Source organism: Falco naumanni, chromosome 1, assembly GCF_017639655.2.
Source record: "Falco naumanni isolate bFalNau1 chromosome 1, bFalNau1.pat, whole genome shotgun sequence".
Taxonomy (NCBI): domain Eukaryota; kingdom Metazoa; phylum Chordata; class Aves; order Falconiformes; family Falconidae; genus Falco; species Falco naumanni.
This window is the reverse complement of record NC_054054.1, coordinates 56039158-56065147: the sequence shown is the minus strand read 5'-3', so window position 1 is coordinate 56065147 and position 25990 is coordinate 56039158. Positions and strand designations below refer to the sequence as shown.

The window sequence follows — 25990 nt, the reverse complement described above, 5'->3', positions numbered from 1 at the left end:
CTGTGTGCCATGCCCCAGCGAAGCAGCAGGACACCCAATACAGCATTCCTGCCCCACCGGGACCTGTTAGGTTTGTACCACCAGCACAGTGCAACACTGGTTTCTTTTGTGCCCTCGATTAACACTCCCCCCCCCCCCTCCCTCACGGTAAAGGCAAGCTGGTACAGGGATGACGGTGAAAAATGCTGCCATGTGCATCCTGCTGGATGCCACTTTTGGAAGCAGGACCGTTACCTTACACCTGCAAGCGCCGATCGGAGCGACAGTATCAGCGAGGCTGAGGGATCTGGGGGAGGCTGGGAGGTTTTTAAAGGCGGGTGGGGTGGGGGGTGTGTGAATCCAAAACGAACCAAGAAAGCCACCCAGCCGAGGCGAGGGGAGGAGCCGAGGTAGGGGCTTGGCTCTTCCCTGTCGGCCCGGCAGCGCGGCAGCGCTGTGCCAAGTGGCAGCCGGCGGTGGCGGCCCCCCGGCCTCAGGCCAGCGCGGCTGCGGCCCCCGCGCCCCCGCCGGGCGGAGCGAGCGGCCGGGCCAGGCGGAGCGGGGGCAGCGCTCGGCGCGGGTCGGGTCGGGTCGCTCCGGGCCATCCCAGCCCAGAGCCCAGAGCCCCCCGGCCACAGCCCAGCCCGCCCCGTCCCGGCGAGGGGGCGCGGCGGGGCAGGTGAGGGCCGGAGCCGCGCCCCGGTGCCGTGCCGCCCGCCGCCGTGCCGGAGTGCGGCGGGAGCAGCGATTCCGTCCAGGCGCTTCCGGGCGCGCCGGGGGAAGGAGAAGGAGGAGGAGGAGGAGGAGGAGGAGGAGAAGGAGGGTAGGGGTGGGGTGGGTGGAGGGGAGGGAGGGAGGCAGGGAGGGAGGCCGGCTTTTTTAGGAGGGAGACCCTCCTTCGCGGCCGCCCGCTCGCAGCCATGGCTTTGAAGGAGGCGGGCGGCAGCATCCTGCCCATCAGCGACATGGTGTCGGGGCCGTCGGGCTCGCCGTTCCCCGAGGTGGTGGAGCTGAACGTGGGGGGCCAGGTGTACGTGACGAGGCACTCCACGCTGCTCAGCGTCCCGGACAGCACGCTGGCCACCATGTTCTCCCCCTGCCGGGGCGGCCCGGCGGCGGCCCGCCAGCTGCCCAGGGACAGCCGAGCGCGCTTCTTCATCGACCGCGACGGCTTCCTCTTCAGGTACGTGCTGGATTACCTGCGGGACAAGCAGCTGGCGCTGCCCGAGCACTTCCCCGAGAAGGAGCGGCTCCTGCGGGAGGCCGAGTACTTCCAGCTGGGCGACCTGGTGAAGCTGCTTTCGCCCAAGGTCACCAAGCAGAGCTCGCTCAACGACGAGGGCTGCCAGAGCGACCTGGAGGACAGCAACTCACAGGGCAGCAGCGACCGGCTGCAGCGGGCGGCGCTGGACAAGCGCTCGGGCTTCCTCACCGTGGGTTACCGCGGCTCCTACACCACCGTGCGGGACAACCAGGCGGACGCCAAGTTCCGCCGCGTCGCCCGCATCATGGTGTGCGGCAGGATCGCCCTGGCCAAGGAGGTCTTCGGGGAGACCCTCAACGAGAGCCGCGACCCCGACCGCCCCCCCGAGAAGTACACCTCCCGCTTCTACCTCAAATTCACCTACCTGGAGCAAGCCTTCGACCGGCTGTCCGAGGCGGGCTTCCACATGGTGGCTTGCAACTCCACCGGCACGGCCGCCTTTATCAACCAGTACAGGGACGACAAGATCTGGAGCAGCTACACCGAGTACATCTTCTTCAGTAAGTGCTGCCCGCGCCCCTGCCCCCCGCCCCCCATCCCCGGGGGGCGCATGTTACAAGTACACCTTCACCCTCGCACTCCAGCCCTTGCTGTCCCAAAGCAACATGTAGCTGGAGAGAAATTGGGGCTGCCCCCTTTCCCCCGTCATTTGGCGCTGCTGTCACCGCCAGAGTTCACATTCTACTTCGCGCTTTGGGGGGGCGGGACAGGGCTGCCTTATGCCCGGTCCGGAGCGCGGCGCGGGAGCAGCTCCCCCCCGCTCCTTGGAGCAATCGGGGCTGCTCCCACCTTTCGGTGGCGAGTGTGCCGCGGGGACAGCCAGCGCCCCCGCACCGCCTGCCCCGTGCCGGGGTCTCGCGGGGGGCCGGCCCGCTGGTGCCGGATCGGGGGCTGCGGCGGCGGGGGGGTCCCAGCCCCGCTGGCCGGGCGGGAGGCGCGGGCGCGGCGCTGGCTCCGCCGCGGCGGTTGCGGCGCTCCCAGAGGTTGCAACGGCGGAGCCCGGAGCAAGGAAGGGGTTTAGTATTTAATCCCTGCGTTTCCTTCCCAAGTGAGAGCACTGCGCTTGGGCACGGTCTCCGTGAGGGAAGGGGCAGCGAGGGCACGGCCAACTTCCCGAGGCGCAAGAAAGAATCTGGCTCGAAGGGGGAAAATAACAAGGAAATTAACCACTCCGTAGCCAGGGCATAGCTCCTAAGCAACTTCGCTTGCTGGCTGTGGGTAGCCTTAAAGGTTTCAGGTCACTTGCACATGGGAAAATCGAGCGATGACGAATGAGTTCCAGTCTGGCAGAGTGTGTAGTGCTATGTAGGGCACTGGCAGGGCAGCGGTTTCGGGTAATGAAACCGTAGCTGGATGGAGAACGCCAGCCCCTGGCAGAGATTTGTCTTTGAAAGGCAGAGGCAGCCTTAAACGTTACAGACGCGTTTGAGAGCCGGGTGAGCCTGTGGAAGAGCGGTGTTTTCCATTCGCTCCTTTCTGCTCCTGCCGCTGTGTGGTCTCAGCTCCCTGAGCGCAGGAGGGAGCCTTTGGTCGAGCATCTGCCTGCCTCTGCGGTGATGGGAGATGCAGCCTCTAACTAACTTCGCCAGCAGGGCAGCTGAACAGGAGCAACCTGTTTTGTGTGCAAAACTGGACCTAGGCACAGTATGGAATAGACGAGGGAAATGTGAGTGGTTTCCTACTCAGAGGAGAAATTAATTCAATAGTTTGCGTTGCTGTATATTATATAGGTGGTGACCACCCTTTGCTGAGCAGGCTTGGGTACTTCAAATCAATCTTCAAAACTACAGTAAAACAGTTTTTGAAGATCCATTGCATAATTTACCAATGATCATTTTTCACTAGGATACATAAAAACTGAGCTGTGGAGGAGCTTTACATTCTTCTGGTGGACTTTTGTCAGGTATATAACATGATTACTGAATCTCCTTTCTGAGAAAAATAGGTGTACTGATTTTCTAAATAGCAGAAATTCCTTATTGTTATTATCAAGACTATGAAATAGTCTGTTCTGTTTGCTCAGAAATAGATTTGTAGGTGCATAATTACTGGTGTGCATTTGTGATGCTCATAATGTTTTGGGTTATTTTTTATGCGTGCATTATGATGAGGTTGCTGTATACAACAGTGCTCTAATTCAGATCAGTGTTCCAAATTAATCCCTCGTGTAATACCACTGATTTATATGGAATAATGCCAGGGATGAATTGAATGTTATACGTCATGATTTTTGTTTTGATTTTTAGTCTTCCAGCTTATGATGATACAAAAAGTAAAACAGTTGGTTAATTACTTAAACTGATATAGTTAACTGAAAATTTATGGTTTTGTTTAATGTGTGGTGGTGTTTGTTTTTTTTTTTTTTAACTTCTGAGTGTAAAAAATCGTAGAAAGTAGGCTGAAAAGATGAGTAGCATATTTTAATTTTGGTTGCTTGTTATGCATTTAGCAGCCTTGTTTAGCAATTTTATACATTTTTGTATGTAGATTTTTCTGAAATATAACAACACAGAGACAAAACTTAAAGAATCACCAAAATGGGAAGAGAAACAAGCAAAACACAGTGCATGAAATAATGCTTTAGTATTTTGGGGGGGGGGGGCATTGTTTGTTTTGTTTAAAATGACTAAATGTCCACTTGATGGAGACTGTTGATGAAACAATACTATTATTAAATGCTCTGGGTGGATTGGGTGCTTGTCATTGCTTTGCTGGACTGCTGCACAAGAATCCATTGAAGGGAGAACAAACCTTGGAAGCTTTAGTGCTCTGTACCAGGGGTGAGAAGAGTGGTCATGGTTACTGGCTGTAGGCTCTCCAGTAGCATTAGCCAGGACTGTACTCCTTCCTCACTCACAAACAGAACTTAATACACAAAGAGAAGAGCAGTCAATTTATTTCTTGCCACATGTCCCCATGAACCCCAGAAAGGAGGCAGTTTTGGTTGAGATGTTGCTGATTTCAGCAGCTCTCATGGAGAGTGTCCAACCCTGGAGTGTGCCTTAGAGACACAAGACAAAAATATCAAGACAAAAAACTTCTTGGAACTTCTGGTTTTGGCTAGTGCCTGAGACTTAGTTCAGTGCTAGCAGAGAAGAAACCTAGTTCTGTGTTCCACTGGAAAAAGCCCTAGCAGCATTTGCATTTGTTACTCACAGTATGAGCATCTGCAACCAGCAATGGTATTAGGTGTTGGTCTGTAATTCGATAGCAGCCACACAAACTTTCACCATTTTCTCCTGAGGACTTGTGGACAGTGCTGTTTTCTAGCAGTGGTAGACAGCAAAGTGGTTGGAAAAATATATGAGGATACATACATTCTGCTCATTTCCTTAGGTCATGACTAGCTAAATGAGTTTCTCACTGGGAGCTACTAAGGAATGTTTGATGGCCAAGGGTTTAATCGATGGTTTGTAGAACAGATGTCAAGTCTGTTTCTAGCGTCTCTCAAACTTCAGTAGGTATTTTGGGTTGAAATGACCGTCTATTGCTTTTTTTAAAAAATTGAAATTACTTTAAATTCTTAAACATTGCAGCAAATGAAATTCACCTTGGATGCTACATATCTATTGAATTAATTTATGGATTGCTTAATACCTAGGGATGGATTAGTTGTTGCAAACTAATTCTGATTGAAGAAACAAAAGTAATTTGAAACTGCTTACCAGGAAATAATGCTTCAGCTTTTGGCAACATGTCCTGACAAATACAGAGACAGACTTTTCTCCTTTGTATGCATAATTCTTATGAAAAACATTAGGTTCTTTTCCCCCTGTGGCGTGCAAACTATCATGTATGCAATGACAGTTTAATTTGTCTACACAATTTCTACATGGCCAGAATTTAACTTGCACATTGCATTGGTAGCTCAATTCCGAAACGTGCTCATAGATCTGTTCCATGTGTCTGTTACAAATCCTGTCTGTTAATGGTCAATAAAAGGAGTAAATTTTTATGTAGTAGTGAAAAGACTGTACCAGAGAGTAACACAAACTTTTCCTTCTCTGCTCATACCCTTGATAGCTTGGCTCCATGCTATTGGTGCTCTCGCCTTAGTACACGTGAGGATGACTTGGGTCAGTTAACATGAAAAGCGTATGCAGGTTGGGAAAGAGGCATAAACTCTTTTGCTGCTTACTGTCCAGCTGCCATAGAGGACTGCTGATTAATAATTAATAACCTGTTGGTGTGCAATAGGTGATGGCCTTCACAAAAGTTGCTTCTGTCTGGAGACAGGAGACCAGAAGCCAGGATAACTTGCTTCATGTGGCTGCAGGCAAAGTAATATGTCTTCTGATAGCTTTGTGAGGAAAGGGTGTGATTTACGTTTTTAAACTTTTGTCTTTTGGTTTTGGTTTTTTTTTTTTGTGGTTCACTGTGTCTCTCAGTACTGTTATGTAATGCAGGATTGCCTGTGCTTGCTATTACTATTTTTTTTTCTTCTGTAGAATCTAATTGGTCTTAATGGATTTTACATTTAACATCTGCTACGCAATCTGACTTACGGGTGTTGAGAGCATCGTGCTCAGCTGGAAGCTTTCTGTGCTGAACTGACATCTTTATTGTAAGAAGAATGCAGTAATATTTCACGAAAAAACTTCTACATGTATTTTGTTTTGACATTTCTGTTTCACATGTGACAATTTCTGTTTCCTTGTATCTTGTTTTTGTTTGGAACAGGTGACGTTTGCATGAATTTATGGTGCTTATTTTCCACTTGAAGTCACAGCTCTCTGAGATTATATTGGTTGCTGTGGAAATTGTCATAAGTGAGTGATAATAATTTTGTAATCAGTGGGGAATAAGCAGTTGGAAGCAATGAACTTTTAGGAAACAATATGGTATTTTGAAAAAACAAAACAAAACCCAACCCCCCTAAACTCAAAACAACCGCACCACCCACCCTGCAAAAAAACCCAAACAACTCACAACAACAACAAAACTAAACTGACATGGTTTGTGTCTTTGCAATAAAAAGGAGAAGAAAACAGAAGGTAACACTTGAAGCATAGGGAACAAACATGTATGTACAATACCTTGAGATGTTAGGTGCTCTTTGAAAGGCAAATCCAGTTCAACATCCCAGTGGGGCAAGGAGGGGATGGCAGGTCAGCAGGTAAATCTAAACTGCTCTTCTGAGGGCAAAGTGGTATGAGACCCATCCTGTAGGTGGTTTCTGTGACCACTCCAAGCTGCTCTCCATCCATTACTGCTTATCTGGTAAATGTTATGTGGATTGTGTCTGTGCTATGCTGAAACGTGCTAGGCTGAAGAGAGAAAGGAGACCAAAAGTAAAACAAGGGTATTGCTTCTCTATGGCACGTTAAGGTAAAGTTGGACAATTTACTTTGAGCCTGAACTAGAGCCTCAAAGATTAGAGTACAAATTTTTGGTGGTACAGGCAGATATGAAGGATTAAACCAGTATCACAAGCACAATATAGAAAAGCTTCAGATTTCTGACACTATCAAAATCTAGGAATGTTGATTCTGGTAGGACTATTGAGCAAAGCCCCCACCCAAATCTCTCAGAGAGATTTGGTGGACAGTCCTGTGACTTGGGAAAACTGACATAAAACTTCAAGATATTCTGCCTTATGATTCCAGCTCAATTTTATATGAATTCCAGCTCAACAGTTTTAAAATAAATAAATAATAGGCTACTGTTTATCTTGTCATTCTTCCAAAATAAATGTCCCTGGATGTAAAGGGGTGAATCGAAGTGTGCAGTCATAAATCACTAATATGAGAAAATCTTTCTTGTGCCACCACTTGATGCAACGTGAGATAATCTAGACTACTGAAACTGGTATTCTGATTTTAGTCATCATTTCAACCAACAGAGTCTATTTGAGAATGATTTTGAAATGTGAGATTAGAAAGAAGTTTGAACAAATATGGCTTTTAAATAACAAAATAATGAAAGCAATCTGCGTTCTGCCACAGCCAGTGTAAAGGCACTGCTACAGTGAAAAACTGTGTCAGGAGCCTTCTGATCTTTCTTACACTTCAATAGAAACATACAAGACTCAATACAATGATTTGTGATCAGATATTAATAATTATATCCAGTTTATTGTCTTTGTACCATAAAATAATATTTTTAAGTACTGTAGAGCAACTTCAGTATTTGGAGCTAAGGATGGGAATTGTTGTGCAGTGTTTTAAAAGTAAAATTGGAGGTTAACTTAGACAATCAACTATCTTGGATATTATATACCAAGATCGATACTAGATAACCAATGAGCACCTTGATATAAGCAGCTGTTATTTCTGATGTCAGGAAATGGAAACACACAGGTTTGGTTATTATCCCAGACTTGTACTGCTTGTGGGTTACTTGGGAACAAAGTAACGGTGTTGGGGAAGCTGACTTTGCTGGATTTGTAATATTTTGCAACAAAACTGCTTCTTGGTGTCAGATAACTTCATACATTTTCAAGGATTTATGACAGTAGTTGCAGGGAAATGTTTGCTTTTCCACAGTACGATGAGCAAATCATATTTTATTTTTTCTTTATTGTCAACATGAACTTCTAGTTATCTACTGTTCAAGTGCAGAATTTATGCATACCAAACTTTTCTGTATAATATTGTTCCAGGCACATGATTTAAAATTAAAACATTACTGCTAATAAAATATATTTTGCAATATATTTGCTTTCTCAGCATGATATGGCTGGTCTTTCACTGCTGGTTTTCTCCTTTGCAGCAAATACCACATTTATTATACTGTGATGAGAATTTGTGTGGCAAACAAAAATTCTCTAAGCATTGCACCAAGAGGGAGTTCATAATTTCTCACATTATCCTCTTTCTGCCACAGTTCCACATTTAAATGTAGCTCTCCAGAAATGAAAAACTACCTAGGCAGCTCTCACAGATGTCAAAAATAATATACTTTGGGCAGGAGGAGAAACGTGGCAGAAAGAAAGGCCCTCTTGTTGGTCTTGCTGAACATCATTGTGGCCTGAACAAAGTGACCAGAAGTAATTCATTATGTTTTGGTGTGTTACCAGTTTAAGGGTGAGAGCTTTGGTGAGACTGATACCTAGATGGGCAAATGAGGAAAGTGTGTGAGGTGGTGTGCATCCATATACCTTGGGATCCGCGGCTGCTCGAGGCTGGTGTGGTGCCTGGTGTAGCTGGCAGCCAGCTTTGCATTGCCCTACATTGTCTCAGCAGCTAGGTGTATCCTGGGTGTTGCTGCTGGAGAAACAAATAGCACAGCCATGCTCTGGATTTCCCCTCTGATTTTCTGTCTCCAGTTTTGGATTACTTTACTGCCAGTGTCAGGGAAGAAGTCTGTTACAGAGCTGAGGCGACCAAGGTCATGTCTGCAGGGCTTTTCCACGCCACAGACTGATTATTTGGTCGGTGGTTACTTCACTTGATTTAACTGTTGGAAAAAGCTGGAGTCACAATACTAGCTAACATCTTAACCTGGCAAGCAGATGCTATTTTTATATCCAAGGATGATTTTATTTCGTTTCTGCTTTCAAGATCTTTATTTCGTAAAGCAGGTGGAGTATTAATGGTACTCAAAGCATGGCTCTTTTATAAACTGAGCCACTGGAAGTCCGGTGGAAAAAACCCTAAAAAAAATTACCAGGCAAATTTCATTTGGCTTTAGCAAATCAAATGCTTCATGATGGACTTCCTGGGGAGGTCGTTCACTCCAGCTTGATAAAACTGAATGTTCTTTTTGAGAAGAGGTAATTTATACTCTACTTGAAATTCATATATTGTCTAAATGTTAGGAGAAAAAGGTGGTATGACTAAAATGAAATTCTCAGTAGAGTTTAAGTTCTATTCTTTAAATGATTTTTATGATTTTTATTTTTAAATTAGTAATGGCCATTGTACGTTTAGCTTTTGCCTCATGTAAATTCAGAATTTATTTCTTCTCTTTTTTTTCTTTGACCTAAATAGGATTAATCATATAAATAGGGACTAACAGTGTGTGAAACTCACACTCAAGTCCCATTCACAGCTGCAAGGCAGACCTTCACTGGGACTAAAGCAGCAAATAGTCTTGGGCTAATCTTTCACATAAAAGTGAAATTCAAATTACATGAGTGATTATTTGGTTTCATAACTTGTTTCTAGTACAGGAGGTAAGCAGTGATGTTTTGTAATTTTCATGGCACTTGCAGAAACTAATACTGTTCCATTTTGGTTGCATTTTATCAAATTGTGGTAACAAAACTTGTCATTTGTTATATTTTGACAGCTTAGCTTCAGAAGACATATTTAAATGAAAGAGTACATCTTGCTGCAAGGTATCACTGCACTTGTATTATCACAACTAAATATTTTCAGGACTTGACCACACATGCAAAAATCAGGGTGGTGTTAATGAGAGGTTCACATTTCTGGCAGCAAGGTGATTACAATGCTTTAGAAATGATCATGCATATATTATTTCTACTTTATGGAATGACTTCTGTTTTGATACTGTCTTTCCCAAAGTTGCTCAAAACGGGATTAAAAGATAGGGAACAGTGTGTTTACCCATTCTTTGCCCTGTGGGGTCTGCGTAGCCATAAGCACTAGTAGGATTGCTCTTGGTTACAGCTGGTGCAATGATTCCCATCAGCATTTTGTTGCTGAGAGTAGCTGGGTCAAAATTTAGTGGCACCCTTTCTCATTGTCCCCTATACGCCTGAACCCTATGGCAGGGTCTCTGAGCAAAGGAGGTGCAGAGGCAGGGGTGGCTGCCTCAGGGGGACTGCCACCGCCTCTGGGCTGTGTGCACGTCAGGTTTGCTTTGTACTGCTCGAGTCGCATACCCTGTGCCTGACCTGTTTTCTCTTCCAGTGACATGCACTTCGTGAATAAAGAAAACTAGAGTGGCTTAGAGAGTAAAAGAATAATTGTACTTCCTTATGAAGGGAGTACTACAACACTTTAAAATAAATACTGTGAATAACTCAATCACAAGTGCAAGTGCACAGAGCGACAATAACTAAATGCATTGAAGTAGATACACTGCATATCTCTTTGTGGGGAGAAGGAGTGGGCTGAGAAACTGCAGGGAGAAATCAACACCATCATTAACTTTTATTAATGAAATTAAATATTTCAGGTCTTCACTTGGCCTACGTTCAGTTTTATTGTACTTAATACATACAGAGTTGTTCTCTTTGCGTTAGCAGAAAGATATGATTCAGGAACAAAATCAGTCAGTATATCTTATTTTTTATATAAGCAAACAACAATAACCTTCAGTTGCATTTTTATCTTTTCTCTTTCATCCTTACTGGATTTTACCCTTTAGTAGTAATAACAAATATTCCCAAAGAGAGATGAGTTACTGCTCAGGGACTCCTGTCACATTTTGTTGTAAACAGCCTCCTGCAACATAAGTTAATAGTGAAATTGTTTTATATTTTATTGAACATAGATGGTTAGAGGTTCTTGTAAGGATTATAACTATGTCAGTGCATTCCACAGAGGTTATTAAGTGTACTATATTTCCAAAGGCTTTTTATCAGTGAGTATTTTATACATCTCAGGTATCTGTGAAGCTCTTTATATTTGTTTAATAATAGGAAAAAAGGCCCAGAATTGCATATATACATGATTATATAAATAAATTGTATGCAAAATAGTTACTTTCATAACCTCTTACTAACAGGTTAATTAAACCAGACTTTTTATCTCATCTGTTACTCAAATCCCCATTAAAACTGCCATACTTGCAGAACTATAAGAGTAATGACAAATGTCTATTTTGTGTATATGGAAGTATTCTCTCACACTTCTGGTTTTTAATCCAGGGTTCTTTCATTCTCATTGAAACTCATGAATACAAAATAATATGAAAATCAACTACAAAAGGGTTAGAAGGCAGAGAAAATAAGTCAGTAAAATGTAGTGCCAACAAATTAATCAGTGCAATGTGTAGATAATACAGTGGAGAAAGACTAAAACTAAACGACGCTTTTTGCTAGTTTTTCTTAATAAACACATTTTCTTTCCATTTCTTCTCACAGTCACCCATTTACAGCCATCACTTCTCAGTATTGTTCTCTTCGGACAGCTGTTACTATTTCTGCTGTTAATGCCTACTGTGGCTTTTGAGCTGGTTTGAAACAAAGCGAAGGCAAGCCTACTCTTGCCTTTCCACCTATTTTTGTCTCTTTTGGGTGTTTGGGAATATAAATATCACTCATTTGGTTCTTCTAAAAATACCAGTATACAGCCTTATAAAAGTGTGATCAATATGGCTGAAACTATGTGGACTTCAGGGAAAAAAAAACCCCAACAAAATAATTAAGCTGTTTATGATGCAAGATAGAATGGGATTGGTGTTCAAGAAAGGTTGTATCTGTCATCTCTTACTTCCATTCCACTTACCCATTCAAAGTACACCTTCTTCGGAAGAGGGACTGTCAGCATCTGTATGGGTAGATAAGCCTTATCACGTTAAAAACAGTAAACCAAAATTATATAAGGAATATAACTAGGACCACTGCAATTTTTAATTTTCTGTTAGCAGTCCCCCATAAAGCTGTGCTTATTTACCTGTTATAGTGTTGTCATAGGTCACTGATCTTCACGCTGTCGGTTTCTGATCTTCACGCTGTTGGTTTGTCTCTGGGGATGTAATAAATGAATATAACGTTTCTCGATGTTATAGACAGAGGTAGACAAAGTCTGTGTGGTTTTGCTCCCCAAAAAACATCTGGGGTAACAGACAGCAATATTCTTTGTCTTCAGAATAATCCTCTAATTCTTTAGGATAGGAGGCACAGACTTCAGAAATGTCTCGTTTATTCAGTATGAGATACTTTGAGGGCTATTGAAATTTTTGAAGCTGTACCTCTTAACCTCCTAAGTTTGTATCTTCCTATGAGTTCTCACTGCCTAGTGGTCCAGCCTCCAGTTGTAACAATACTCACATTTTTATTCCTCTCCTTTCAGCGTTCACTTTTTCCACCTGCAGCTGAAGTAGTTTGGTGTCTAAATTAGTGGAATTATGCCCCTAAATAATTGCATCTGTGATCACATTTAATTACAGGAAGAAGAATGCGCTCACGGTAGAGGAGATTAGGTTAAATGCTGTCTGTCTAATCAGATCCCCAGTGACTGACTTCTGGCAGTGCTTTCTTCCTAAATCCCACTGCTGCGGATGCGATGAATAAAAGCTACACAGCCTGTGCGAGTCTGTGTCTTCAGAAGGAGGTTTTGCTTTTCCGATTTGAGCCGTACGACACGGACTTAGGAGCAAGGCTGGAGATCGTTCACCGCCGCCAACCACAGGTGCCAGCCTCCTGGTGCGTTTGGGTGGCCCTGGCTTGACGGGGCAAGGCAGGGCTGTGGTGAGCTGGAGACCGGCCCTGCCGTGGCCTTGGGAGCTGCTGGCCCCGGGGTGTGGTGGCTAAAATGGGGTCCTGGACAGGGTTGGGGGAGCCCCAGGGGGTCTCTCTTGGCCAGTATCACCTGGTGTGGTGTCCCCTTGGGGCCTAGCACTGTGGTGGCCGTGTCTGCTTTCTGTGAATACCAACAAATAAGCCAAGAGCTGTGTCCTCCAAGGAGCTCTGGCCTGGTGCCAGGATCTTGGCTGTGCTCCAGGGCCTCAAAACACCACAGCAATGATGCGGAGTAGGGTTCTTCACAATTTCGTGAACTTTTTATAACATAAAATACATGAGAAATAACTCTCAAGTTATTTTTATGTAGAAACAGCAAGGGGTTCTTTGTCAAAGACACCAGTAAGGGAAGAGTTGCATCTGACTAATATTCATTCAGTGGCATGGCACACTATTTGTGTTTCTGCAACCATGCTGCTGAAGTACTGTAAATTTAGTAGTAATCTTCAATTTAATACAGTTAATCTAAATGTTCTTTACATTTGGCTGTAAAATACAGAGGGGGAAAAAAAGCACCTGTTACGAGCAATTAGTAACCTGTGGAAAAAAATTGGAAAAAAAATTGCCTTTTAAAATATTTTATTTATAATAAATATTAATGATGTGACTGTATGCAAGCCTTTCTATATTGTCACACTTATGATGCGTAAAAGGTATGAAGGAACTTGGGAGGGTTGCTTAGCAGCACTTTCAGAAAACAGTTAAAATATTCTGAAGTTTGAGAAGATACATGGTTTTTATATATTTTAATATATGTTTTGCAATCAGGGCTATCCTCGATCATCAATGGTGAGGCTACTAGCAAAAATGGTTATCCTTTTTAATGAACCATATAATGAATCACATTTGAGAATAATATGAGTCTAAAATTGACCTCCAAATCAATGCTTGCAATCTTGAATGTGTTTTCAGAAAATCCAACCAAGTTCAATGAAAATTTCCATCTGCACTTTGACTACCTGGCAAGCAGTAGGGATAGACAAATTTAAATTTAGGCTCAGGGTTTGGAAAATTTAGTTCTTATCACCTCCATGACTGGCAATAAAATGCACTTGTTTCTCTTCTTTTTTATCCTGTGGTTATATTAGAGGTTTAGCAATAGAGAAATCAATGTTTTACCAAAGTTCACCTTGATTTCTAGTAGTGGTTAGCTCTCAGTCATTAATTTGCTTAATTAATTCTATTTATAACAGTGAAAACAATAGTGATAAAAGCTATTTACTGTATTGAGCAGTCCTGTAGCGAGAATATAGCAAGTTACTATGTAATTACTGCTGGTTCAAGAGTGGGTTGTCATAATTTCTGGTCAAGAAGGTGTGTGGTGTTAGACTGTGGATCAGTAAATTAAGACTATTAAATGTTACATGTGATAGCCATATAACACTCTCAGCTTTTAAGCTTCTTATTAGATTTATAAGTTCCTTGATAAAAGGAAAAACATTCTCCCCATTAAGACAGTCAGGCATTGGAACAGGCTGCACAGCAATGCTGTGCATGTTGTACATCCTTGGAGGTTTTCAGAATTTATCTGCATCAAGCCCCAATAACCTGGTCTGACCTCATAACTGACCATGCTTTTGAGCAGGAGGTTGGACTTGAGACCACCTAAATTATTTGGTGATTCTCATCTCTGGTGTGATTTAAGTTGGCATTGCCTATTTGAAATCACTACTCAGGAAAGGAAGAGTAAACTCCTGCAGGTAAATGAAGTAGATGCTAGAGAGCTATATATTCTGATTGTTTTGAAAATCACAAGGTTCAATACCTCAATCTGATGTTATCTTTTTACTTACTTTAGTGTGTCCTACTTGTAGTCAGAATTGAAACAAATGCTTCAGGAGAAAGTTTCTTACAGGACTTTCTGGCCCAAATTCAAAGCCATAGAATGTTAAATAGGCCACAGTTAAGAAAGTATCTGAAAAAATATTCAAAGTGAATTTTGGATAGCACTGTGGCTGTTGATCACATGTTGCCTGAAGAAAGAAATCTCAAGAATTTTAGCTAATCAGCTCTGTTTAAACCTTTAAACATTTTTATTGTCTTTAGATAGATTCTGGTAGTATCTGTCACAAAGGTTACAGACCACCTTGGATTTCTTCAGGTTTTTCTTCATTTTGTTATTTTTCATCAGTATTGAGTTCCTTTAATGTGACATATTTTTTTGCTTGATTTTTTCAGCCTCTGTGTTTTTCCCCTAGCATAGCTTGAATCAATTTACGTAGCAACTGCAAAAATGCTGAACAGGATTTTTCTTTTAGCCTGGAAAACTTGAAAAATAATAACCATAAAGCAATCACAAACAATGCTGAGTTACTTTTTAGTAATACATTGCAGAATGAATGCATAGCATAATGGCAAGGTAGATAATTGTTATGATATTTAAACAATTTGGGTTTTTTTCCTTCTTGACATTTTAATGTAAGAGTGGAACATGGGGCACTAGTAACTATGATTATATTAAAAATGCTGGATGTTCCTCTTGCTTTTCTCATGTTACTGAAAGGATTGCAAAAGTGATGTGTCTGGAGACTGCTGTTAAAATTCTCTTATGACAACAAACTAAACCAGGGTATTAGTTGCACTGATTGACACCTAATAGATAAATATGCGTATATAAAGAAGACAATAAAAAGATCTTGAGACAGGTCTTATGTCAGTTGTGGGTTTTTAAACACTTTTGATGTCAATGAAATTATGTCAGTTACTCCTGGTAATATGCTTTCTTCTCTGAAGTTATTCTCCTGGGCAGGACGTGCTTTATTAAGGTACAGTGTAGTTCCACTGGCATTCATGGTGATGGAGAGATTGGGCAGATTGGTACTGATAGCCCTGTTATGAGTTCACCTACATCCACTTAGAGAAGATTTGGATGTCTTGATGGTGTTAACTTATGTCCACATTAAACACAATACAAAACTTATGTGACATTGTATTCAAACCACTGTGTCTTGGCTGTATTTTGCTTCTGGGAAAGTGGTGGAGATGGATTTGCTAAAGAGGGGAGGAAGGGATCCTGGGGAACAGCAGCCACAGGGTTTCAGCACATCCGTTGTCTTCCTAAGCTGGTGTGGTGACCTAGAAGCAGTGGATCATGGTATTGGCATATCACAATTGTCATTATTTTGTACATTTTTAGGAAGTTAAACAAATACCTCAGTGATCTGTGGCAATTATTATAATGTTTAGAATGTTGAAATTGTTTGTTTTGTGGTATGTCTTGCAATATAAAAGAATTCCTGAATTATTTTACACAAACTAAGAACTGTTTGTTCCATCTTGGTTCAAAGCTTCTTGAAGTCTTTGCATTCAGTTCAGTGATTTAATATGCATATGTAAAGATCCAGTGTCTATACAGTTACCAAAATATTGATTTAGTAATCATTCTATGTAGTGCTAAATCCTACATCAAATACATAAGAATTATGTTATCAAATATAGAAGATTACACTAAAGTAACTTTGCTTTTTGTGTATTGTTCTGAGTTGTACTTTTTAAATAGGATTTTCCCTCCACATTATTTCTTTTAAGAATGTGATGTACCAATCCTTATTGGATAGGAAAGTAGTCCCACTGCCACATAAGGCTATTTTCTCTTTACTGTCTTGTTCTCCAGATTAACAGTGTTTCTCCAGCATTATTTGAGACAAAAATGACCATCTGTTTATCAGGTTTAGAATCTTGCTATAGGGACTTTCAAAGTCATTGATACAGCTTGTATTCTAAACAGGGTTTTGTTGTGGTGAAGACGATATGGAGTATCTGCACCAGCCAAATAGTATATAACACTGTCTTGCTACAGTTCTGGAAAGTAGACTAGAGTGTTATTTGAGTACTTAAACCCCTTGATTAACACAGTGGTAATACAGAGATTACAACAAGTTGTAGAAATAATGAATAGTATAAAGGTGTTTATAATCACTGATCTTTATGACAGCTCTGCAAGTTTTGTAAAATAACATATCTATGCTCCACTGGCCCACGTCACGTGTACTTCACCTGTACAAAGTTGGTTGAAGCAAAACAGGTCAGATCCTTTGCATGTCCATTGAGCCATTGTAGGTAAATGCATAGGACACAAAACAATGGAAACTTGGGGCTGTATGGACAGGAGTGTTCTTGGAAGACAAGAGAAAATCTTCAAGTAGTACAGATGCAGAGGCAAAACTCCGAAGTTCCTGATTTTCTGGTCCTGCAGACTGTTAGGCTGCAGTGCTTTCCACATAATGTGGATTAGAGAATAAAATCTTGATAGTATAAATTTGCAATAAAATATGTGGTAATTAAGAAAAAGATCTTTTCTACGAAGAGATTTCTGTCATTAAATACTGTAGAATTTAATTTTATTTTCACCGAGTTGCTCCAAATGAGGCTGCTAGGACTAAGGTTACTGCTGAGCCTGTCTGACATGATACAATACAATCCTATGGAAGCCATAGGAAGTCTATCAAGTCAGGGAGTTTCCTGTAAAAGGGAGGGTTGATGTATGTTTTCTTAAAGCAGAATGATAAATGTTATGTATATGATGTGTAGGTGTTCAAAATGTTTGATGGAAGCTGATAGAATTTCATCTGCCATGTTGCAACACTCTTTATCTTTTTTTCTTTCTCCCCCCCCCCCCCCCCCCACCCCCCCCCCCCCCTTTCTTTGTTATATTGATTTTCCACACTAGATGGCAGTGCCTTAGCACTAGTGCATGAATGGGGAATTGATTTAATTTGTCCAAGGGGGAAGAAATCCTTCTGTTTCATGTTTGTTTTTACATACATAGCTCAAAGAATTGCAGATAGCAGACTGGATTATGATTAGCCACATATGGATGGGCAAAGGAAGATGCCAATTATTTCCCCTCTTCCTTTGTACAAATGAAAATCTATTCCAGTTGATCGAACCAGGCTTACATTGGCTATAGGTGGGATGAACTGGGGCTCTCTCTCTCTGTGCTGTCTCCAAAGAATTGTGTTTATAGAAACTTCACATGAAACGCTGTATTAAGTTAGAGCTGAGAGTGCATCCAGACTCTGAGCAGATTGCCTCACAGTTTTGAGCCATATGTTGTCTATACTGAGAAGTCAGTGAGAGAAAACACAGGCTTCCTTCTCTTTCCAAGAAAACTGGGTTCTGGAGATGTGGGGATGGAGATCTGAGAGGTGCTGGGGTGCACCTAGATATTGCTGTGCTAGAGCTACAAGACAGCCAGGGTGCATATATGCACCTGTGAGCTGGGATGCACTTCTGGACTTAGTGTTAGGTGAAAGACTGGAAATTTACTACTTTGAAGGTTTTAACTATGCAAAAAGTCTGTGAAGCTCTGATGGTGAGGACTGGGGAGATCATGGTTAGAAACAAATGGGCTCTGGAAGTATATATGTAGCAGTAAAAGGTGAAAGGTAAAAGCTGGAAGCATGGAGTTGAAACTCAACTTGAAATTAAGATACAATGTTTGAAATATATGGATGAGGTCCTTAAAAACACAGGGTTATTAAAGCAAACACACACCCTCCTCCCTTTTTTAATTTGTTTTTTGAGTCTCTAGTGTTCATATTTTCAATCTGGTATTCAAAAGCTTGAAAGAAAACCTCCATCTAATCTTGTGAGAGGAGGAAACAGGAGTTTGAAAAACAGCAAATGTGAATAGACTCTGCAGTTAAAATAAAAGAAATGGTCACATAACATTATCAAGAGAAATTAAATACCTTAAAAGACAAGTAACAGTAGGGGAAAAAAAATAGGCCTGACATAGGAATGAATGATTGTATGAGAAACAGCTGAAAGGAAGAAGGTATAAACAAGCCTGAATAAAAGATGTCAGGTAGTTAAGAACTGCGCAAAGAAAAATTTTCTTAATGTAAAATTCCGGAAGAGTTTCTTCATTGTTGAGTTTGTTCAAAAATAAGATCATTGTTTCAAGTTTCAGTCCAATTTATACTTACCAGGAGATAAACTTGATGCAATACCTTTATCTTGCTTACTGAAGCTAAAGATTCAAAAATCAGGAAAGCTCTTGCCTGAGGCTGGGAAGAATACTGCCATGAATACATTTTCTTAAAGAAATTTTAACTAAACTTTGTGTCTCCTGGGACCTCACTGCATGCAGCTTTTGCCTTATTTATTCAGTTTTATTTTATTTTTTGCTACATCCCTACTGAATGAGCTGGATAAAACCAAATTGAAATACAAGAAAACAAATTTTCTTTCACTGTTTTTTACTGGTTCTCCTGTAATAGCTGAAATTTTATTAATACTGCTGGAAGGAAGGAAGGCCAAAGGAATGTTTACCTATCTTCTACCACAACATTCAGAGAAACAGAACCCTTTTGCAAAATATGCCGCTGTCATTTGCTGTCATTTTTTGCATGTCACAGAAAGTGATAGTCCTGCCTATAATTTATGACATAATTCTGCCAGAGAAGAAGATGCAGATGGCTTGCTATAAAAATGCAATGTGAATTATATTTGATAGTACCACTTAGACAATTCCTTATTAGTTAGGGGAAGCAACAAATGGTGCCAAGTTGGGTTTTGTCAGGAATTTGGTGCTGGAGAGTGAGCCTCATGCCTTGTTATGTGGGAGGTAGAAGTTGCCAGTTCTTTAAATCAGAGGGAAAAATGATTGAATATAGACCTCCCACCTCCCAGATGAATTTTCTAATCATCAGATTAGGTTGTCAGGGGAAATACCTATTCACTTTGCAACAATGATTTTTTTTTTCTGAATTTGAATATAAATATCTTGCCTTGAAGGTTTTCATAAAACAGAAACTTGTTTTCCAATTAGGTTTCTTCACATCAGTGTGAAGAAAGCTTGAGACAGAGTTGTTTGAGGAAAAAGGTATGAGGTGTCTTGAGAAAAAATGAATATTTATATGGACAATATTATGCAGAAATTTGAACTTGGGGAGGTTTGTTTTTGGGTTTGGAAGGGTTGTTTTTTATGTTTTGTCTTGGTTTGGTTCTCTTTCATCCTGTGGTTAGATGAAAAACTGGGATATTCCCTTTGTACAGGTCTTTGAGAAGTCTGAGAAAAGGAAGTCATATGAAGAGTAAGTGAATTCCTTCCAGAGTTTTAGTGTTCCTGATCACACAGTTTCACAGACTAGATGATGTATTTGGAGATACAGGGGCCCATTGGGTACCCCAGTGCTAGAGTTTATCGTTAACGTAACAACATTTTCAGGGACTCCTCTAAGCAGTCTGTGTAGTATGCAGATCAGATTCCAGTTAAGAAGAAGAAAGATAATTTGTAAACTTTTAATGTAAGTACCAAAGGAACATGACATCTATATTTTAAAAATAATTGGGGAGTCTCATTAAAATTAGATTATCTCATCAGTAGTGCTGTAGCTGTTTTCACTTTTTTTAACAGCCGTGCCCAGCACTTTGGGAAGCAAGAGGAACCCTCTTTTTCATCGTGCAAGCTAAGAGCAACTTGCTCTAATAGGAGATTTTTATCTTGCATGGCATTTCTGATTAGATCTCAAAAACGAATGACAGGATGCTTCAAACCACACAAATGACTTGTCTTTACGCATATCCATGATTTAATTGTAAGCAGTAGGTTTGCCTTCAAGAATCAGCTTTGTACGCATAAGGACTACCCTTGCTAACACCCATAATTCCAAATTAATTTCTTCAAAAAGGCAATGTGCTCTTCCAGACTATTTTCTTGGGTTTACTGTGGCTGTGTTTTTGAAAAACAAAACCAAACGAAATGTCAGGACTGTCCAGTTTTGACAATCTGGCATTCATAAAGAAAACATTGAAGGTGTGTTCTTGTTAGACAGTGTTGCTTAGCGGTTTGTACTACTGCTTCCCCTCCCCCATATTTTGTTTGCCTTCTCCTGATTCTGAAATGACATCTCCACAACAAGAACAACAAAGTTGCTACTGTTGCTAAATTAATGTTAGCATTCCTCATTGCAGCTTTTATACTGTTCACTTACTAGTCAAGTTCTGCAGATTGCACTTGAATTACTCCAGCCATCACCTGGAAGATAGCCTTCTGACTCACTGTACTTGGGAAAAGCATCCAATCATAAATTCAGTTTTGAATGGCTTTTCTTGTCATAGATACTTGTCATGTTAAGAAGGAGGGTTTCCTCCAACACTTTATATTTGACCAGCTTGTCAGTTTCCCAAGAAAGAAGAGACCCTCGTGTCCGACCAGCCCGTCCACTACCTGCGTTTTGACAGCCAACTGTATTGGAGGGTGATTCGACCAACCTGTTTGGGGACCCCTGCTGACAGCATCACTGAGTCAAATCCCTTGTAACAACTCAGATCTCTGGAGATTTATACAAAATGAACTTCACGTGAAGATTTTTTATTATACAAAATACAAGGTAGTGACAGAATAAGGTTCAAAGATTGCTGGTGAGAATTTTAAAAAAAATAATAAGATTGCAAGATATATCTTAATTATAAGATACTTATATATCTATATTATATCTATCTATCTACATATATATATTATAAGATACTTAATTATAAGATACTTATGAATATTTATAAGATTTTTTAAAAAATAAGATTGCAAAGCAAGCTTTAAAATAATACACTTAGTAACAGCTGGCAGGGGTTAGTCGTAGAATAAAGTTCTACCCAATAGGCTTCCCTATGGGGAAGAAGACAGGTTCAGCTCGTCGACTGATCCCAGAAGTGACGATGGAATCTTCCCTAACTTATCCCATCAGCTGTCCACTTTTTATACTTCATAGTACATTTGCATATTCATTGTCATACACAGGAATGGTTACAAGTTCCTTTCTTCTAATGTAAATTAGTACATGTCCTCAGATAGCACTATTGAAGTTTTTCACTAACTACGCATGCTCTCCAAGTGGGGTTTTGCCCTCTTTCAGGGGGGCTATTTGAGTTGGAGGTCGCAATCTCCCGCTACAATTACCTTTGTCCTACTTTCAATGTATGGGGGTTTGCAACACCTTATCTCTTGTGGTCAGAACTTCCTTGCTTGAATGCTTCTTTCTTAGCTTCTCTCCTTCCAAAGACTGAGTCCCCTCCCTTTGTTCATCAATATTGAAAACTTTAGAGAGTGGGTCATCTTGACCTAACCTTGTGACCCTAAATCGGAAATGTGGCAGTTTGGGAGTTGCAGCCCTGGAGCTGTCCATTTCCTTTGCATTTAGGTGGAGCTTGAGTGAATCTAGTCATACATGGTTTTGTTACTGATTGGTATCATGTGCCCAGTGAGGTATGGTAGTGCCTTGGGGGTGGGTAACTTTGGGATGGAGGTGTGCATTAGTATTACAATGAGATTATTTCATCTGAGGAAAGTAATTTTGCCACAATGGTTGGCTCAGCAGTGGACGACATCTCATATATTCGTCATGCAACAGCTGCTATACAGCTTCCTACAGGGAGCACAACAGAGCCTGGCTGCTGTGTCCCTACTCTGCTTCTCCCTCCGTCACTCCTATCAGCATGTGCTGAGCTGGCAGGGTGTGTTGCTTAGGGAGCTGTGGTAATGTATGTTCTGTGCATGCCAACCATCCTGAAAGTGATAGCTGTATTTTATCCTAAAAATCTTTCTGTAATACTATGCTTCTATTAGGTCCCAGTTTTCTCTAATTCCCTCCCAAAGTTATTTTCCCACAATACTCTTGCAAAATACTCGTTAAGCACTCCTGTTACCCTCACAGTTTTTTTTTTACTTTTTCTTCCTTACTTGGACCTAAACAGCTGGTTTTTGTTTGGCTTTTTGTTTCCCTTTTACCGTCGTAGAAGCATAGAATGGGTTGAGTTGGAAGGGGTCTTAAAGATCATCATCTGGTTCCAACCTCCCTGCCATGGGCAGGGACACCTTCCACTAGGCCAGGTTGCTCAAAGCCCCATCCAGCCTGGCCTTGAACACTGCCAGGGATGGGGCATCCACAGCTGCTCTGGGCAACCTGTTCCAGTGTCTCACCACCCTCACAGTAAAGAATTTTTGCCTAATATCTAATCTAAATCTACCTTCTTTCAGTTTAAAGCCATCCCCCCTTGTCCTATCACTACAGACCCTTGCAAAAAGTCCCTCTCCAGCTTTCTTGTAAGTACCCTTTAGGCACTGGAAGGCAGAGATAAGGTCCCCTAGGGTCTTCTCTTCTCCAGGCTGAACAACCCCAACTCTCTCAGCCTGTCTTCAGAGGAGAGGTGCTCCAGCCCTCTCTGTGTCTCCTTCCTCTGGACCTGCTCCAACAGGTCCATGTCTTTCTTATGTTGGGGGGCCCAGAGCTGAAAACTGCCCCACCTGAGGTGGGGTCTCACCAGAGCAGAGCAGAGGGGGAGAGTCGCCTCCCTCAACCTTACGGCCACAATTCTTTTGATGCAGCCCTGGATGCAGCTGGCTCTCTGGGCTGCAAATGCACATTGCTGGCCCATGTTGATCATCTTCCTATTTAGAGGCTTAAAATGAATCAATTATCCTTTCCACTGTAATACCATTTTTCTTTTACCTTTCTTTTCTCAGTTTTGATTTTTGTGTGCATTTTGAGTTTTTTTCTGTTACTATTAATGTACACCAGTGTTTTGCCCTTGCTCTTTCTTATCCTGTTCTTTAATTACCTTGAAGGTTTTATTTGACTTAAAAATCTTCCTTATACAATTGCTTCTAAATGGAACACATTGTTCTATCAGCAATTGAAGACTGTGTACTCGTGGTTTTTTTTTTTTATATGTAGTTCACTCTATTGCATTTTATTTAATTTTGAGCAAAGTTAAAACCTTTAAAGGACAGCAGCTTTTGTTGCTTCTTCATTGTCTTTGTTTTCTGATCTCCATCCTGCTAGACATATGGAAAACATCTGGTTCCTGTTCCCTTGTTTCCATTCCTTAATTATTACTTCCTAGGGTCACATGCTCTACCAAATCAATGCAGGTTTGTTGGGTGGCATAATAGAGATAAGAGGTTGGTATTTTCTTTATAAAATGCCATGGTTTCTTTTTTTTTTTCCTTTTTCTTTCAATTCATGTGTTTTAAAATTGGGGCTGAAATACGTAATTTCACTGTTTAACTCTTCTTTATTCTACTGCATTCACAAGTACAATTCTGCAACATACTCAAATCCATCACTTCCATTAACTACTTTTGGTTGCTGCCATAGATTAAAATCCTCAGTCCAGCTGAAAAGTCAAGCCGGCTGCTGGAGAGAAGTTTCAGATGCAAGCAGAGAAGTGAGAAACTTCTGCTACAATCTGCAGAGCTTCTGTGAATATGTTCTGCTGGGGGATCTATAACAATAGCCAAATTAGCATTTTTCACGCTATCATTTTAACTGCCCTGGATTAATCACAGAGCCAGTATGCTTAGCTGGCGGTACATGCAGATCCCTTGCTGTGTACATGAGGACAATTTCAAATGGATGCAGCCTCTTTTCTAAAAAAGACCCCTCAAGATGTCTGAGTTTGCACCAACCCATCTCTCTGGTGAATGGCAGATGGTCGCAGCAGGTCCAGCAAGGCGACTGTTTGGCCCTCTGATTTCCCGTGCTTTCTGTGGCGACTCCTGTCATTTAGAAATCAACATTTAGGTGTCCTTTTATTATTTAGCAACTTCCTATTTCCTTCACATGTAAAGCAGTTATGTCACCTTTCTATGTGAAGACCTGAGCATTGACAGGATATATGGTTCAAATGCTGGTATACCTGGTAAACCGTGGCTGACCTTGTAGCTCACAAGTAGTAAAGCTTTATGCATTTTTTTTTTCCTTAACACAGAAACACACAAAAACACGCAAAAGACTAAATAACAACTAAGAAGATTTTAGAGTCTGTATTTTTGCCCATTTTGTTGTTCATTCCAGTTTTTAAACTTTCTGCTAAAGCTTCACCATGATTTGTGTATATATACTATCTAATAATAGCAGCAAAGGTAGTGAAGTAGATTTATGTCCTTCCCGCTGTTAAGAGGCAATAACTTATAAAACTGAAATGCAATATTTTCTGTGCTAATATTACTACATGCTTATGCAATTATTTTTCTTCTCTTTAAGAAGCCTCTAAGAAATTAAAGGGAAAATGGCCAGTTTTACCTAACTTGAAATTTTTTTTATTTTTAAAAAGCACAAAAAATGCTATCCTAAAAATTATTGTCCACCAGCTATTTTTATTCCCCATCCTGTAATCTATAGACTGGATATTCCAGTTTTAGGTGTGTAATTTTAGCATTGCCTCACTGTCATTTTAACTTTGCTAAATGTAATATTAAAGTGAATGTTTTAGAAAATACTGTTCTCTACAAAGACGGCAAGGGAATTAGGAAGCACTAAAATTCAAGAGGAATTGTTTGAGGGGGAAGGGAACATCATATTCAATCATGCCATTTCTTAAGAAGTCAACAACAAAAGACAGTGGATATTTATCTGGAATGATCACAGCACTGTATACAGACAGGAGGCAAAATCAGAACTGGCATTTTAATTTAAATATCCAAAATTGCTGGACCTGAGGAACCCAGTTACCACTACTAAAATTATTCTTTTCCGTACTTCAGAAGCTCATTACTGACAGTCTTAAGTTTGAGATGCTGAGTGTTGTCGTTGGCTGCACAGCTCACACTTCGCCACTGCTTCTCCATTTTTGACGTTCGGATACAGTTGGTAGCTTGAGGTGATGCTGTTTATCCTGGGGCTGGCATGGGCAAAGTGAGCTGCTGTCCTCAGCAATAAACTGAGGTGCTTTTTTGAGTCAAAAAATCAGATCAGACATAGGAGGCTGGAAAGAGGAACAAGATGATGTGAGAGAAAACTTCTCCATTTTTTAAGTGAATAAGGATGATTCATTTGGTCAACTGGTGGTACAAACCCCAGAACAAAATGTTTTCACACCTGCATTCCTGTTGGACTTGATGGACAAGCCTAATATTTTATCATTTCAGAGTTCAGTGTACTCGGTTTCCTATTTGACATTTAAAGTATCAGTTGAACTCAATGTCACAAAGTGGAACATCCACCCTAAAACTTTCAGTTCCACTAGCTTCTTCAATCCACACCTTTTAGTACTAATCGCTATTTATTTACTGTATCAGGGAGACCAATTGAAAATCCCTCAAAACAGCTACACATTTTTGTTTGACACAATGAAGAGGCAAAATCCCAATTTCTGCCTGTTCTTCCCAAAGCACATCACACTTTTCTCTCCATTTGCAAACCATGTTTCATATATTTTTCCTCTTTTTTGTTTACATTTTTTAAATCATTTGGGTTGGGGGTAATGTTAATTTTTATTTGAAGTATTTTTAGGCAGAGGTTGCTGAATTTTTACTCTGAGTTCATAATTCATTCCATGGCTGGAGGGTGGAACTTGTTTCCGAGTATGATGGGTTTTGGAAAAGGAAATAAAAAATGTTACCTCTCTTCCTTCCAGCTTGCAAAAGA

General features: G+C 41.2%; 1 protein-coding gene across 1 annotated transcript in view; it reads left to right on the top strand.

Moving 5' to 3' along the window:
* Window positions 1–849: 849 nt before the first annotated feature.
* KCTD8 (potassium channel tetramerization domain containing 8) overlaps window positions 850–25990 on the top strand; it is a 101493-nt gene continuing 76352 nt past the window's right edge. The window contains exon 1 of the mRNA XM_040594855.1: window positions 850–1743. Within this exon, the coding sequence (XP_040450789.1) occupies window positions 900–1743 (844 nt within the window). The 5' untranslated portion in view covers window positions 850–899. The remainder of the gene's footprint in view (window positions 1744–25990) is intronic.